The 15,487-nt window shown below is 39.3% G+C and overlaps 1 protein-coding gene across 2 annotated transcripts in view; it reads left to right on the forward strand.

The window, feature by feature from the left end:
* The window catches only part of SCAI (suppressor of cancer cell invasion), a 573,395-nt gene that overhangs the window by 390,935 nt on the left and 166,973 nt on the right, over positions 1 to 15,487 (forward strand). For both annotated transcript variants that reach the window (XM_053695796.1, XM_053695797.1), the window contains one exon: positions 4,224 to 4,325. In XM_053695796.1, coding sequence (XP_053551771.1) covers positions 4,224 to 4,325 — 102 coding nt within the window. The remainder of the gene's footprint in view (positions 1 to 4,223; positions 4,326 to 15,487) is intronic.

The following is a 15,487-nucleotide window of genomic DNA, read 5'->3' on the forward strand; positions in this document are numbered from 1 at the left end:
GAATTGCACAAGGCAGGAAACAAACTTGTGAACTGGTAACAGGGTTAAAGGTAAAGTCTTTCTCCTGGTAACTGCTGAGTGCAGGAATTGCACAAGGCAGGAAACAGACTTGTAAACTGGTAACAGGTGTAAAGGTAAAGTCTTTCTCCTGGTTATAGCTGAGTGCAGGAATTGCACAAGGCAGGAAACAAACTTGTGAACTGGTAACAGGTTTAAAGATAAAGTCTTTCTCCTGATTATAGCTGAGTGTAGGAATTGCACAAGGCAGGAAACAAACTTGTGAACTGGTAACAGGTTTAAAGGTAAAGTCTTTCTCCTGGTTATAGCTGAGTGCAGGAAATGCACAAGGCAGGATACAAACTTGTGAACTGATAACAGGTTTAAAGGTAAAGTCTTTCTCCTGGTAATACCTTGTAAACAGGTGCAAAGGTGAAATCTTTCTCCAAAGAAGTACAGGAAACAGGTTCTGACTTGACAAAACAGATCCAATGTGAAGACCCTAATGCAGACTAAAAGCCATCCTTAAATAGGGAGGTTTTGCACAGGGTTTGTTCTGGTTAATTCCAGAATTGAGAACACCTGTGTGTTGCACAGGTGTAATAACAAGTAAGGCAAATAGTTATTTATCAGATCTTTTAAGATTCATGCTATTGCTAGAACTGGCTGTGGCTCAACATGTAAGCAAACAGAAATAGCAACCACAGAGCCACAGGTTCAATCCCCACACAGCCCGTCTTAGCAGAATGCCTCCCAGACCTTTTCTTTTTCTTTTTAGTCTGGAGGCTTGGTTCATGACATCCTAACAGCGTCAAGTGGTTAAGTATACAGTTATGGGATACAATAAACAGAAAATATATACATGAATCGTACATATACAGTTATGGAGAGCAATAATCAGAAGATAATTATGAAAATTGTAAAAGTCGAGGGCCCTGCCCTTGAGTCACTATGAGCTGTAAACCATCTTTACATAAAATGATCGACAGGACAGGTGGAGCTTACATCAATGCTAAGAATGCTGCTATTGAGGTTCTGGTTAGATGCATCTTATGGGTTATGCATTGGTCTGCAGATATAGTTTCAAAAAGCAGACTGTTATCACTTCCCTTTCAGGTTAAGATTGTCTTTGGCCCAGGACTTTATAAAACCATTGCTACAGTCACTGGAGGTAAAGGAGTGTACCCCAGGACAAAATTCCAATGGTAAAAACTGAGCTTCTGTCCAATTTTGTTCCTTTCAACAATTCAAGTCCCAACAGACAATTCCCTACCAAATCAGTGGTCAGGGTCACCAAAGACTTCATGGAAACCTTAAATTGCCTGGTCTAAGTCTAAGCGGACCAAAAAGTCCACTCCTGCCTCCAAGTCCACATAAAGGTGAAGCCCCCACCACAGATGAGATTCTGGTAGGGGGCAGATTGAAACTATTTTGGGAGTCTTAGTCTATTGCAGGCCCTTGGGTGTTAAAAATATCTCAGGTACCGAATCAGTTTTTGATCCAGACCTCCCTGTGGATATTTCTCCTGTATTTAGTTCCCAGGCATCCATTGACGTTCAAAGGCAAGATTAGACCTACAAGACATTTTTGTATCTTTTTGCAATATAACTCCCAAAAGACTAATTCTACTACAACTCAGTCAGCGAGTTCACCTAAGACTTAATGGAGGCCTAGTTCATCCTGTTCTAAGGCCAAACAAGCCAAGAAGTCTACTCTTACTTCCAAGTCAGCATGAAGGTGCAACCCCTGCTCCTCACATAGTTCCAGTTTGGGCAGATTGCAACCTTTTCAGGACGTTTGGGAAAAAATCCATCTCAGACCCTTGGGTGTTACAGAATGTGTTTCAAGGATACAAAATCTGTTTTTGATCCAGATCTACTTTACATGTATTCCTTCTCTCTTGTGTGGACCTATAGCTGATCAAGGAAAGGACCTTGCTGTCTTGTGTGGCAGACCTAGATAGAAAGGGAGTTATCACCCCAATTCCTTTGACCTATTGTTGGTTCCCAATTCTGGATCTCACATCTCTAAACAGATTCCCACATTCACAATATAAACAATTCACATTATTCTTCCATATGAGTTTGTTTTTGTCTAAAATATACTTTAAATGTTTATGTGCGTACCCTGGTTCACAAGATCATGTAAAATTCTCAATTGCACCTTTCTAGACAGGTGCTGACAGTTTGTGGCTTTACAATTTAGCCACTGGCCCCAGAGTGTTCAACAAGCCACTAGGGCCTTACTGATGGTGGCTGTTGCTCAGGGCATCTCAGTAGCACTTCTAGATAATAATCGTGTGCAGACTCAAGTCTCCTTTCTAGGGTATTTTATAGACTCAGTTTCCATGATGCTGTCTCTTGACAGATAAATACAGGAACAAGCTGCAGAAAATATGTGCTTGTGTACAGTACACCCCTCTTCCCATGTAGAGCAATACATGGAAGTAGTTGGTTTAATGGTGGCTGCATCAGATGTAGATCCTTTAACCTGGTTTTATTTGAGACCATACAGCTGTCTGTGCCGCATCAGTGGAACAGAGATCATGAGGATCTGTCTTGGTGGCACAATCACCACTCCATTGTTCAGGGTTCCTTCTTTTTTTTTGGCCAAGTGGTTACTAAAGAGACCAGCTTGTCAATGTGAGCTTGAGGGTCTCTGAGGGCACTGGGAGTTCTGTCTTCTCCGGAGGAGAGGTTACCTGTAAACATTTTGGAACTCTAGGCTAACTTTAAAGCTCTTCAGAGTTTTCTCAGTCAGGACAGGAGCTGTTCAGTCAATTTCAATCAGGCAATGTCACATTTGTATAAATAAAAATAAAGAAGCGCTCAACCTGGGAACGAGCAATAGCATAATAGCTTGTTCTATGGCTAGTTACCACCCAAGAAGCAGCCTTTTTTTGCTCAACATGTGCCTTTCACAGAAAATAACTTTCCTGTAGCATATCAGTCTGATCCTGACTTCACAGTACAGTACAGCCCCGAAATACTAGGCAATCCCTCTCTGAACGAGAGAAACTGCAAAACCCCAGATGTACGTTTCGGCCTAGTGTGGTCCTCGTCAGTGAAGCATTTTTGCTATTACATGGTGTATTGCAAGAATCCTTTACTTAATATTTAAATGCATTTATATAAGTTTTATGTTACTGTAATGTGGTTCTATAACAGTGTGAGAGAAAATTAGATATACCAGTTAATCAGTTTCTTCACAATCACTGTAGAACAATATGCAGGCTGCCAAGTCATGCAAAATGAGTGTGTTCTGTCCTCTACTTGTTTTAGGGGTTAATCTGTTCTCCATTGTCCTGTTTCTCCAGAGCCAGGTTCTTGATTTACCATGTGATAACTAATTCAAGCAGGAAGGGGTATATAGGGGAAGGGGAGGCGTCTCTTAAGATCACTGAGACTATATATTATATATGCAACAATTCTGATATATGATTCTACTACGAGAGTGAAGAAATAAATTCATCTGTAAATATACATCTTTTTTTTCCCCCTCACTACTATTAGAGACATGAAACCCAAAATATTTATTTCACAATTCTGGTAGAGAATACAATTTTAAACAATATTACAATGTGCTTATATTATCTAATTTGCTTCATTCTTTATATATCATATGTTGAAGAAATAGCAGTGCACGTGGGTGAGCCAATCACACAAGGAATCTATGTGCAGCCACCAGTCAGCAGCTACTGAGCCAATTTATATATGCTTTTAAACAAAGGATATCAAGAGAATGAAGATAATAAAAGTAAACTGGAAAGTTGTTTAAAATTGTATACTCTTTTTAAATCATGAAATAATAATAATTTTAAAAATAAAATATTTAATATTAGCTAAACGTGCGTTGTTAGTAAAATCAATTGGGTGGTGCACCGATTAAATAGGCCCTCCCTGGGGAGAACACTGCGTACAGAGGAATGACACTGTGCAGTGGTTGCATGAATTATGGGCTATTAGAGGTTGCTCTTTGTGCTAAATAGGGAGCAGAATATTCACAATGATGTGCAGTTTGAAGTGGAATAACTTTAAATATGTTTGCATAACTGTATTTCATACATTGGCCACCCTCCCATTCTCTCTGCTGATTGTGTTACAGGTGTTCAGTTATAGAGTAGCATTCAATTTAAATAATGTACCAATAGTTTCAGATTGTGGTTATTAAATTAAGCTATTAAGAAACATTCGTTCTTTTATCTTGAAGTATATCCATTTTTACAGGACCCAACAGAGAAGCCAACAAAGAGAGAAAATCCACACAAATATCTCCTGTACAAGCCGACCTTCAGCCAGCTGTACACCTTTCTTGCGGCATCTTTCAAGGTTAGTAATGTCTGTAGACTCACCGCACTAGCCCCACAGATCTTTTACCTTTACATTTGAAAATGATATTGCACAGTGGATCCTCATTCATCTTTTTCCCAATTTCAGTGCTTAAAAAAATCATATTCACACCTTCATTGCTCATGAGGGACGTCTCACATTGGCTTAAATAGTCAGCAAAGTCATTAAACAATGTTAAAATAACAGCTTTCCAATCGACTTCAATTATCAAATTTGCTTCATCCTTAGTGTTGTTTATTGAATAATAAACCGAGGTAGGCTATTAGAAACATGCATGCGTCTCTTGCAATATGTTAAATGATATATCATCTCCCCTTGCTCTTCTCAAAGTCATGTTGTGTTTTCTTGTGCACTGATATTTGTCTTGCCACTTTGGGTTATATTTCCGCTCTTTGTTCCTCTTAGGACCATACTTTCTCCTTTTGTTTTGCCAAAGAACATCTTGTCTTCCTCACACTACCTTTCTGTCCGTCCACTTAAAACATTTTTTATGTTGGTTATGTTGTCTCCCTTAAGATTCCTCATGATCATTAGTCTCTACCTTATGCATGTATCTCCCATTGCACAACTCTTAGATATTCAGCTACCCTTGTGTCACACTGCATCTCTCCTTGCATCTTTCTTGTTTTTGTTCTCTTGCACTTGTTGGAAGGGCACATTGTTTCCACCTGCATTTCTCAGTGACACAGTCTGCAGCTTTACATTTCAGGTGTCCGTTCTTGCACCGTTCAGAGTCACATCATCTCCTTTACACAACCCAGAGACATATCATTGGCTTGAACTGCCTAAGGGATCTCTACATCACCAGGCATCCGTTTTTCTTACCGGCCATTTATACACTTAGACGTCTTGGAGCACTAATGAATTTACATTATACTTCTAGCAAAATTTAAATAGAATACATGTAAAATAACCAATATAGTCTTGAAAAAAGGAAAGAAGGCACTCCAAGGGAAAAATATCTCTATATACAGAAATTATTTTCAAAGGAACAAATGCAAATCTATTCACCAGTGATTCGAACAATAAGGTGTGGAAAATGCAGTCTGGGTCATTTTCAGCTGCCCAGCTAGCTATAATATCTGGTTTGAGATTCACCTGTAATTCCCCACAATATTTGTAACTACACAGTAACTAAACTCAATGTGTAAGATACCTATGTTTATTAAAACACCAGAAAGAAATAAGGGTATATGTATTAAACAATTCAAAAATGCTGTTTCTTAGCAGGTCAAACTGTAATTTCCTCAGTCATATATTTTATTTGGAAATTATTTCTATCTACAAAGATTGTGCCATTTGGAGCACCTTATTTCCCTTTGTATTTGTGCATTGTGTTTCCCTTTGGTTTAATCAGTGAAGAATTGTTGTTTTGAGCACAAGATTATCGACCATTTTGTAATGGATTGACTGACGCCTTTGGTTTCTTTGGAATTTACTTGAAAAAATGCCCAGTAAAAAAACCATATGACACTAACAAATGCTCATATCACATGGTAGAACACTAAGCTTTAGGTTATTATAGCTCGGAATGCATTAAATATTTAGAACACATTTAACTGAAATTTCAGGAGGATAGTGAGCAGCAGAGTAGAGGTTGAAGGTAGCACACACTTATAGAGGGACCAACAGAATTCACATGGACAATAAGACCCAGGTAATCAGGTTTATTGCACTTTAAACTTGAAAAGGGCTTGACTTTGTAGAACTTTACTGAACCCCAGTGTAACAAGGCAACCAGACTTTGCCTCCAAAGGTCTTCGAGGGTCAATAATGGTTGCAAGTGGGGTTAATTAAGGTCTAGATCAGTCATTGTTATTTCATGGTCTAGGCTAGGGCAAGACCACCAAATATGTAGTAAATGTTTTGTTTTTGTAGATGTTTAACGTGCTGTTTAAAGCAGCATATTTATCTTATTATTTTTTTTATACGTTTCATGAAAATTTTAATTTTGCTGCTAGCGATACAGCTTTATTTTCTCAGGAGTCTTTTGGTTTGTGGTTCAAAAGCTGAGCACTGATAATAACATCAAAAATATGCTTATGGTTCTTCCATTTAAAAGGAATATCCTCTTTTGGCCTGTCATGAAAACTATTATAGATATTGGAGACAGTACAATTCATTGTTTCCTTACTTTATAAAAAAAATCAGGCTTAGATTCATCCAAGGTAAGTAATTAGTTGCATTAAGTCTTGAGGAAACTAAATCTAAATAGTCTGTGATGGCTCTACTGGCTAAAGTCTAGGGAAGCTTGATGCTAAAAACATTTTCAAAGGGCATTTCATAAGTTGTGTTCTTTTTACTGGTCCCTTAGTGTGTTTTAAAGGGAAAGTCTGTACTTCGATCAAAACTGAGGGCCCAATGGTCAAAAACTTGCCAGCATGGAGAGAAATCACACAAAATCTTCAGGATTTCTTTAGACTTTATATTGTAATGTATGTGTCTCTACCCTCCATAGCGATATAGCATTACTCATGCTAAAATTTGCCTTGATAAAATTATTTGAGGCACCTCACCATACTGAGAAGACTTAGACAATCTCACCCAAACCGAGAGCTTTAGATCATTGGGCCCTGAGACTGTTCCACCATTATTGCTTGGGAACAAGGGCAGGGTAAATGACTGCTCTGTTATATTAGATTTGAAGGATGTTTGTCTGTGTGTTCATAACCATCTTAATCAGGAGTCTCTTTGTTCTGTCATTCTTGTTCTGAAGCAGAGCCATTTGTTGACAGTTATGGATATGAAGGATGCATATCTTCATATACATCTTAATCTGTCTCTGTTCATTTTTTTCTTGCTCTATAACAGGGTGGTTGATTAGTACAATAGATCTGAAGGATGCTTGTTTTCATACCGACATGAATCATTTCAGGCTCTTCGGGATTGTAGTGGAACTATTTAATTATTGATATTATTATTAACATGTATTGTTAAAGTGCCAGAATGGCTACATTAACATGGTTCTTTTCCTAAGAGTCTTTCTGGTTCAATAGAGAGGTCTTGTTTATTTCCTATTTACATATTTTTAAAAAATCATGAATGTTTATTGCCGGACATATAGCTCAGCATGCTAAGGCACAGGAGGTTGGCAGAGAAGTTTCAGAAGATTTCAGAGTAGTTCCTTAGGAAGGGTATCTGCCCTTCAAGATGGGACTGGAGTTTTAAGTAGTCTTGTCAGCCTCTCAGTGAGAGCATTGATGAAAGTTAGAGTCTGGAGATGAAGGGAGAGTCTTTCTGCAAAACCATCCTGACTCATATTAAGAGCTCCTAAGCAATCGGCATTGACGAGTTTCGCTGCCTGCTTTTTTTCACTCAAGTCCATGTCAGAAGCGCTGCTACTATCTGTCAAACTGGAAGGACCGTGTTGCTGTTCCATGGTAAGATTGTTTCTTTCTTTTTTTACACATGTTAACGATAGATGACAGGGTCACAGTGGGACTCCTTTATCTTTATGGAATCAAGGGTTAATATCTCCTGAGGGGGATTATTAAACAGTGGGGTTTTAATCATATTTATTATGTGATTTCGGCTGCCTATGTGTAGGAGACATAGGCAGCCGTACAGGTTATTTTCATTTGAGAGCTGCGCAGTTTTATTAAGCTGGCATGCTTTTTCTTAGCAGGGGCAGTCCTGCATGATGCACCGTGTGACCGGGAGTGGTCACGTTTTTTTCCCATTTCCGATTCTTGACTGAATGTCTGCGGAGAGGAGCCAATTTCTCTACCTGTCTGGGTCATAGGAGGTATTGAGTGCCCCAGCCTTTGGGGGTATAAGGTGCCAGTTGTTCTTTCTATAATATCATTAGGGTGTTCTCATTAACCAATGTTGAGATGTTAGAGACCACTGAGCCGTCCGCCTCTGAGGATTCCTTGTCCCGTGAGGTGTGTTCCCCAGAATTTTCTGTTCCTACACATGCAGTTTCCCCGTGTACCGCCCCTCCTTCACCTGAAGGAGGGCTTTTTTTCCACCAGAGGTTACTGCACAGTTCTGCATGGCCGTCTCGCCAGCTTTAGCGATTTTGCCTTTTTCCTGCTATGTGCAAGTGAAGGGTTAATCTATGCACTCCTGCCCAGGGACCGTCATGTAAAATGATGATTGTATCCGATCAGTCTTCTGGGGATGTGGTTTCCTCTGAGGCTTCAGAGGTAGAACCTCCAGAGTCGGAGTCTGCCGACTTGATTCCTGTGACTGAGGAGGATTTAGCATTTAGAATGGCATGCCTGCGTTTACTTCTGAGAGAAGTTTTGGCGATGTTAGAGGTTCCTAGTACTGATCCGTCAGTTGAATCTCAGTCCTCTAAATCAGATAGCGATCTTGACTAGATCAGTGTAGAGGGATGGAGATCCTATTCCTTATCGTCTTATATATCTATATATATATATATATATATATATATATATATATATATATGTTATTTTTTAATTTTATTTTATATATCCCAGTTCCGAAGCTCTTTGGGGATTTGTGTCGTATGACAGCTGGACCTGTTTTTTTGCACAATCCTTTTTGGCTATCACTTTTGTGCACTTGCCTAATTCCTTTTTCTATTCAGTTTTCGGGTAGTTTTTTTGTTTTAAGAGTTTTTGGTTGGTGTAGAAACTCTTTTTAGGAAGACGTTTCGTCACATGGGTTTTTTGATACTGACGACTTTGATGGTCACGATTTTTGGTGATTTCCGGTGGAAGCATCTAGGTCTCTGTTCGGGGTGATGGTTCCCTCGATAGTTTTGAGACAAAATTTAAACCACAGAGTTTCCTTTTACTTGAGAGATGGAGTTATTTCTAATATTCCGGTTCAGGCAAAGCAGGTGCATCTATCCTAGATGACAGGCAGGACCTGTTTTAGGTACTATCTTGGATGGGTGCTTGATTCTGGATCATATTGGATCCAGGGATCCTAGAGGCTTGTCTCATTCTGCTTTTCTGGGCAGTTTTTCTTCTCTTGATTTTGTCTTTTGGCAGAGAGAGGGAAGCTTTTTAGGTGACTTTTGGAGTCATTGTCCAAGTACCTATCGCAGTGTGAGCATTATTTCATTCCACTGTTGGTTGTTGCATAGCTGGTCCCTCATCATCTATCATAGGTGTGGAGGGCCCCCCTTTGTTTTCCTCCAGGATGATTTGGAGAAGGGCATTCCTAGCTATTCCCTTGTTCAAACAGTCTTTTTGGGGCAGCCAGCTGTGATAGCCTGATGGTTAGCTTAGCTGTCTAACAAGCGGAAGGTTTGCAGTTAAATCCAGCTTCATCATGTTATGCCCCTCCAGTCCCCCTTCAGGCCATCGCTTGGAGCTGTGGTGGAGGGTAATGTTTGAGGCCGAGACATCGGCATGGTGTTATTTTGAATCTGTCTTATCAGATTTAAATGGAATATCGGTTGGGGTAATCAATCTCCAGTGTTCTGTTCAGATCTCTAAAAAACGCTTAAAACCGTCTCAGGAGAGCTGCAGACCAGAGAGAGCCAGCTGGTCAGCTCTGATTACCAAGCCCGTATCCACAAGCACACTGGTGTGCTTTTTCACTATTGTGAGTACCCTGTACACAGATTATCAGCAGTTCGATTCCACATTGTTTCATATCGATACACACATTTGTGCGCCTCTCTTTGTCCGTTTTTTAGAAGTCTCTTTCCTGCTGGGGAAAGTTTGGAGGGTGCGGCCGGATGAAGTGAGATTCCTTAGTGAATATCGGGGACTTTTCAACAACGCTACTCCACATCAAAACCTCTATTACCGATGGCATTGGACTTTTCACATGGGAGCTGAACACATCACTTTTTAATGAGGTTCCCCTTTTCATTCACTAAGTGTTTGTCATAGATATGTATTTGATACACAATTGCTAAATGCAGTTTATTAGCTGTGTACACATATATATATTTTTTTATATATATTTTTTGTTTGTATATCATTTTAATATTGTACATATTATTATTATTGCAAATAGCGCCCTCTGGTGACCAAGGTCACTATATTTTTTCTGTTCAGATCTCCCTGTCCTGAGGGACTTTTCTATTAGCTCTCCCCCGGGGCGGTTTTGACTTAGTCGCTTCACTGTCAGTGGGGGAGAGCGGTGTCCTTTGGGGGACCTTGGATTCAGGAGTTTCCTCATGATTATTTTTAAGGTTCCTCAGAGGAGCATTCCATTCGGAGGATTTGGTCTTCTGAGTTTGTCCCAGTTAGGATCTCTCAGTGGGTAAATCTCTTTCTGAGAAAGAGAGTTCCTCCTGCGTAGAGGGGAGGGTCTCGAGTTTGGTGGTGGGCGGAGTCCCACTGTGGCTCGTTGTCAGCGATCCACTCTCTGAGCGTGTTTCCTCAAGAAACAGATGTTTTTATTACAATCATCCTTTGATCTGGCTATACGAAGGGTTTCAAATGTTTGTCTCTGAATGGGGAAGCCAATCGATTATATCAGGGCGTCCGTACCTATCCCAGATTACCTCTTAATGGCTCGTGGTTTAGGGATCTCAGGCAGAGCTAATGGATCCTTAACGGTGCTTTGGAGGTCCAATTTAACCTTTTTCTTTTCAGCCATATCACTCTTTCTTTCATGTAATTGGCAAGAGTCCATGAGCTAGTGACATATGGGATATACAATCCTACAGGAGGGGCAAAGTTTCCCAAACCTTAAATGCCTTATAAATACACCCCTCACCACACCCACAATTCAGTTTTACAAACTTTGCCCCTATGGAGGTGGTGAAGTAAGTTTGTGCTAAGATTTCTACGTTGATATGCGCTTCTCAGCATTGTTGAAGCCCGATTCCTCTCAGAGTACAGCAAATGTCGAGGGACGTGAAGGGAGTATCACCTATTGAATACGATGATTTTCCTAACGGGGGTCTTTTTCATGGGTCTCTGTTATCGGTCGTAGAGATTCATCTCCTACCTCCCTTTTTCAGATCGACGATATACTCCTCAAATTTACCATTACCTCTACTAAAGAACTGTTTTAGTACTGGTTTGGCTATCTGCTATTTGTGGAGGGGTGTCTTTTGGTAAGTATGTTTTATTACTTAAGACACTCTCAGCTATGGTTTGGCACTTTATGCAATTTATATAAAGTTATAAATATATGTATTGTACTTATATTTGCCATGAGTCAGGTTCATGTATTTCTTCTGCAGACTGTCAGTTTCATATTTGGGAATATAATCACTTTAAGAAATTTGTTTCTTACCTGGGGTTTAGTCTTTTTCAATTTTGACTATTTTTTGCATTTGCGGGTATTAGGCCCGCAGGTGCGTCAAATGTTTAGACTTTATTGCGTCATTTTTGGCGCAGGAAATTACGGTTTTCGACGCAACTTCGTCATTTCCGGCGTCATACGTGACGTCGAGACCTTTCACACTGGCGGCGTCATACGTGACGCAAGTGTGTCATTTCCGGTCAATTTTTCATTATTTCAATACCTCCATTCATGTTGTCTCCTGCTTTCTATTATCAAGAGGCCTATGCATTTGCATTTTTTCCCATTCCTGAAACTGTCATTTAAGGAAATAGATAATTTTGCTTTATATGTTGTTTTTTCTTTTACATTGAGCAAGATGTCCCAATCCGATCCTGTCTCTGAAGTTTCTGCTGGAACATTGCTGCCTGACGTCGGTTCTACCAAAGCTAAGTGCATTTGTTGCAAAATTGTAGAAATTATTCCACCGAATGTCATTTGTAATAGTTGTCATGATAAACTTTTACATGGCAGATAGTGTTTCTATCAGTAATAGTACATTGCCAGTTGCAGTTCCTTCAACTTCTAATGTGCATGATATACCTGTAAATTTCAAACAATTTGTTTCTGAATCTATTATGAAGGCTTTGTCTGCATTTCCACCTTTTTAATAAACGTAAAAGGTCTTTTAAAACTTCTCATTTAGCTGATGAAGTTTCAAATGACCAACAACAATAATAATTCATCCTCTTCTGATGAGGATCTATCTGAAACAGAAGATCCTTCCTCAGATATTGACACTGACAAATCTACTTATTATTTGAAATAGAGTATATGCGTCTTTATTAAAAGAAGTGTTAATTACTTTGGATATTGAGGTAACCAGTCCTATTGACGTTCAGTACTAATAAACGTTTAAATGCTGTTTTTAACCTCCTGTGTTTCCCCAGGTGTTTTTTCCCATTCCTGAGGCTATTTCTGATATGATTTCTAGGGAATGGAATAAGCCAGGTACTTCCTTTGTTCCTTCTTCAAGGTTTAAGAGATTGTATCCTTTACCCAGCAAAAATCTATAGAGTTTTGGGAAAAGGATCCCCAAAGTTGATGGGGCTATTTCTACTCTTGCTAAACGTACCACTATTCCTATGGAAAGATAGCACTTCCTTTAGGATCCTTTAGATAGGAAGCTTGAATCTTATCTAGGAAGGCCTATTTATATTCAGGTCATCTTCTCAGACCTGCTATTTCTTTGGGTGATGTTTGCGGCCCGCATCAACTTTCTGGTTGGAAAATTTAGCGCAACATGAATTGGATTCTGACATATCTAGCATTGTTCGCTTACTGCAACATGCTAATCATTTTATTTGTGATGCCATTTTGATATTATCAAAATTGATGTTAGATCCATGTCTTTAGCTGTATAAGCTAGAAGAGCTTTGTGGCTTAAATCTTGGAATGCTGATATGACATCTAAATCTAGATTACTATCTCTTTCTTTCCAAGGTAATAATTTATTTGGTTCTCAGTTGGATTCTATTATTTCAACTATCACTGGAGGAAAGGAGTTTTTTTGCCTCAGGATAAAAAACCTAAGAGTAAATCTAAGGCTTCTAACCGTTTTCGTTCCTTTCGTCAGAATAAGGAACAAAAACTCAATCCTCCTCCCAAGGAATCTGCTTCCAGTTGGAAGCCTTCCTCAAATTGGAATAAATCCAAGCCATTTAGGAAACCAAAGTCTGCCCCTAAATCCGCAATGAAGGTGCGGCCCTCATTCCAGCTCAGCTGGTAGGGGGCAGATTAAGGTTTTTCAAGGATTTTTGGATAAAATCTGTCCCAAAATCATTGGATTCAGAGCATTGTCTCTCAAGGGTATCGAATAGGATTCAAAGTAAGACCTCCTGTGAGAAGATTTTTTTTCTCTCACACATTCCTGTAAATCCAGTAAAAGCTCAGGCTTTTCTGAAGTGTGTTTCAGATCTGGAGTCTTCAGGGGTAATCATGCCAGTTCCTCTTCAGGAACAAGGTTTGGGGTTTTATTCAAACCTATTCATTGTACCAAAGAAAGAAAATTTGTTCAGATCAGTTCTGGATCTGAAAATTTTGAATCGTTATGTAAGAGTACCAACTTTCAAGATGGTTGACTATAAGGACTATTCTGCCTTTTGTTCAGCAAGGGACATTATGGCCTAGATTTGGAGTTCGGCGGTAAAAACCAGCGTTAGGAGCCTCTAACGCTGGTTTTGACGGCCCGCTGGTATTTGGAGTCAGTGATTAAAGGGTCTAACGCTCACTTTGCAGCCGCGACTTTTCCATACCGCAGATCCCCCTACGCCATTTGCGTAGCCTATCTTTTCAATGGGATCTTTCTAACGCTGGTATTTAGAGTCGTTTCTGAAGTGAGCGTTAGAGCTCTAACGACAAAACTCCTAGCCGCCTGAAAATAGCAGGAGTTAAGAGCTTTCTGGCTAACGCCGGTTTATAAAGCTCTTAACTACTGTACCCTAAAGTACACTAACACCCATAAACTACCTATGTACCCCTAAACCGAGGTCCCCCCACACCGCCGCCACTCGATTAAAATTTTAACCCCTAATCTGCCGACCGCCACCTACGTTATACTTATGTACCCCTAATCTGCTGCCCCTAACCCCGCCGACCCCCTGTATTACATTTATTAACCCCTAACTTGCCCCCCACAACGTCGCCGCCAGCTACTTAAAAATAATTAACCCCTAATCTTCCGACCGCAAATCGCCGCCACCTACGTTATCCCTATGTACCCCTAATCTGCTGCCCTAACATCGCCGACCCCTATATTATATTTATTAACCCCTAATCTGCCCCCCTCAACGTCGCCGACACCTGCCTACACTTATTAACCCCTAATCTGCCGAGCGGACCTGAGCGCTACTATAATAAATGTATTAACCCCTAATCCGCCTCACTAACCCTATCATAAATAGTATTAACCCCTAATCTGCCCTCCCTAACATCGCCGACACCTAACTTCAATTATTAACCCCTAATCTGCCGACCGGAGCTCACCGCTATTCTAATAAATGTATTAACCCCTAAAGCTAAGTCTAAACCCTAACACTAACACCCCCCTAAATTAAATTATAATTTTTATCTAACGAAATAAATTAACTCTTATTAAATAAATTATTCCTATTTAAAGCTAATTACTTACCTGTAAAATAAATCATAATATAGCTACAATATAAATTATAATTATATTATAGCTATTTTAGGATTAATATTTATTTTACAGGCAACCTTGTTATTATTTTAACCAGGTAAAAATAGCTATTAAATAGTTAATAACTATTTAATAGTTACATAGTTAAAATAATAACAAAATTTACCTGTAAAATAAATCCTAACCTAATTTATAATTAAACCTAACACTACCCTATCAATAAAATAATTAAATAAACTACCTACAATTACCTACAATTAACCTAACACTACACTATCAATAAATTAATTAAACACAATTCCTACAAATAAATACAATTAAATAAACTAGCTAAAGTACAAAAAATAAAAAAGAACTAAGTTACAGAAAATAAAAAAATATTTACAAACATAAGAAAAATATTACAACAATTTTAAACTAATTACACCTACTCTAAGCCCCCTAATAAAATAACAAAGCCCCCCAAAATAAAAAATTCCCTACCCTATTCTAAATTAAAAAAGTTACAAGCTCTTTTACCTTACCAGCCCTGAACAGGGCCCTTTGCAGGGCATGCCCCAAGAATTTCAGCTCTTTTGCCTGTAAAAAAAAACATACAATACCCCCCCCCCAACATTACAACCCACCACCCACATACCCCTAATCTAACCCAAACCCCCCTTAAATAAACCTAACACTAAGCCCTGAAGATCTTCCTACCTTGTCTTCACCATCCAGGTATCACCGATCCGTCCTGGCTCCAAGATCTTCATCCAACCCAAGCGGGGGTTGGCTGATC

This window comes from Bombina bombina, chromosome 12 (assembly GCF_027579735.1).
Source record: "Bombina bombina isolate aBomBom1 chromosome 12, aBomBom1.pri, whole genome shotgun sequence".
Lineage (NCBI taxonomy): Eukaryota > Metazoa > Chordata > Amphibia > Anura > Bombinatoridae > Bombina > Bombina bombina.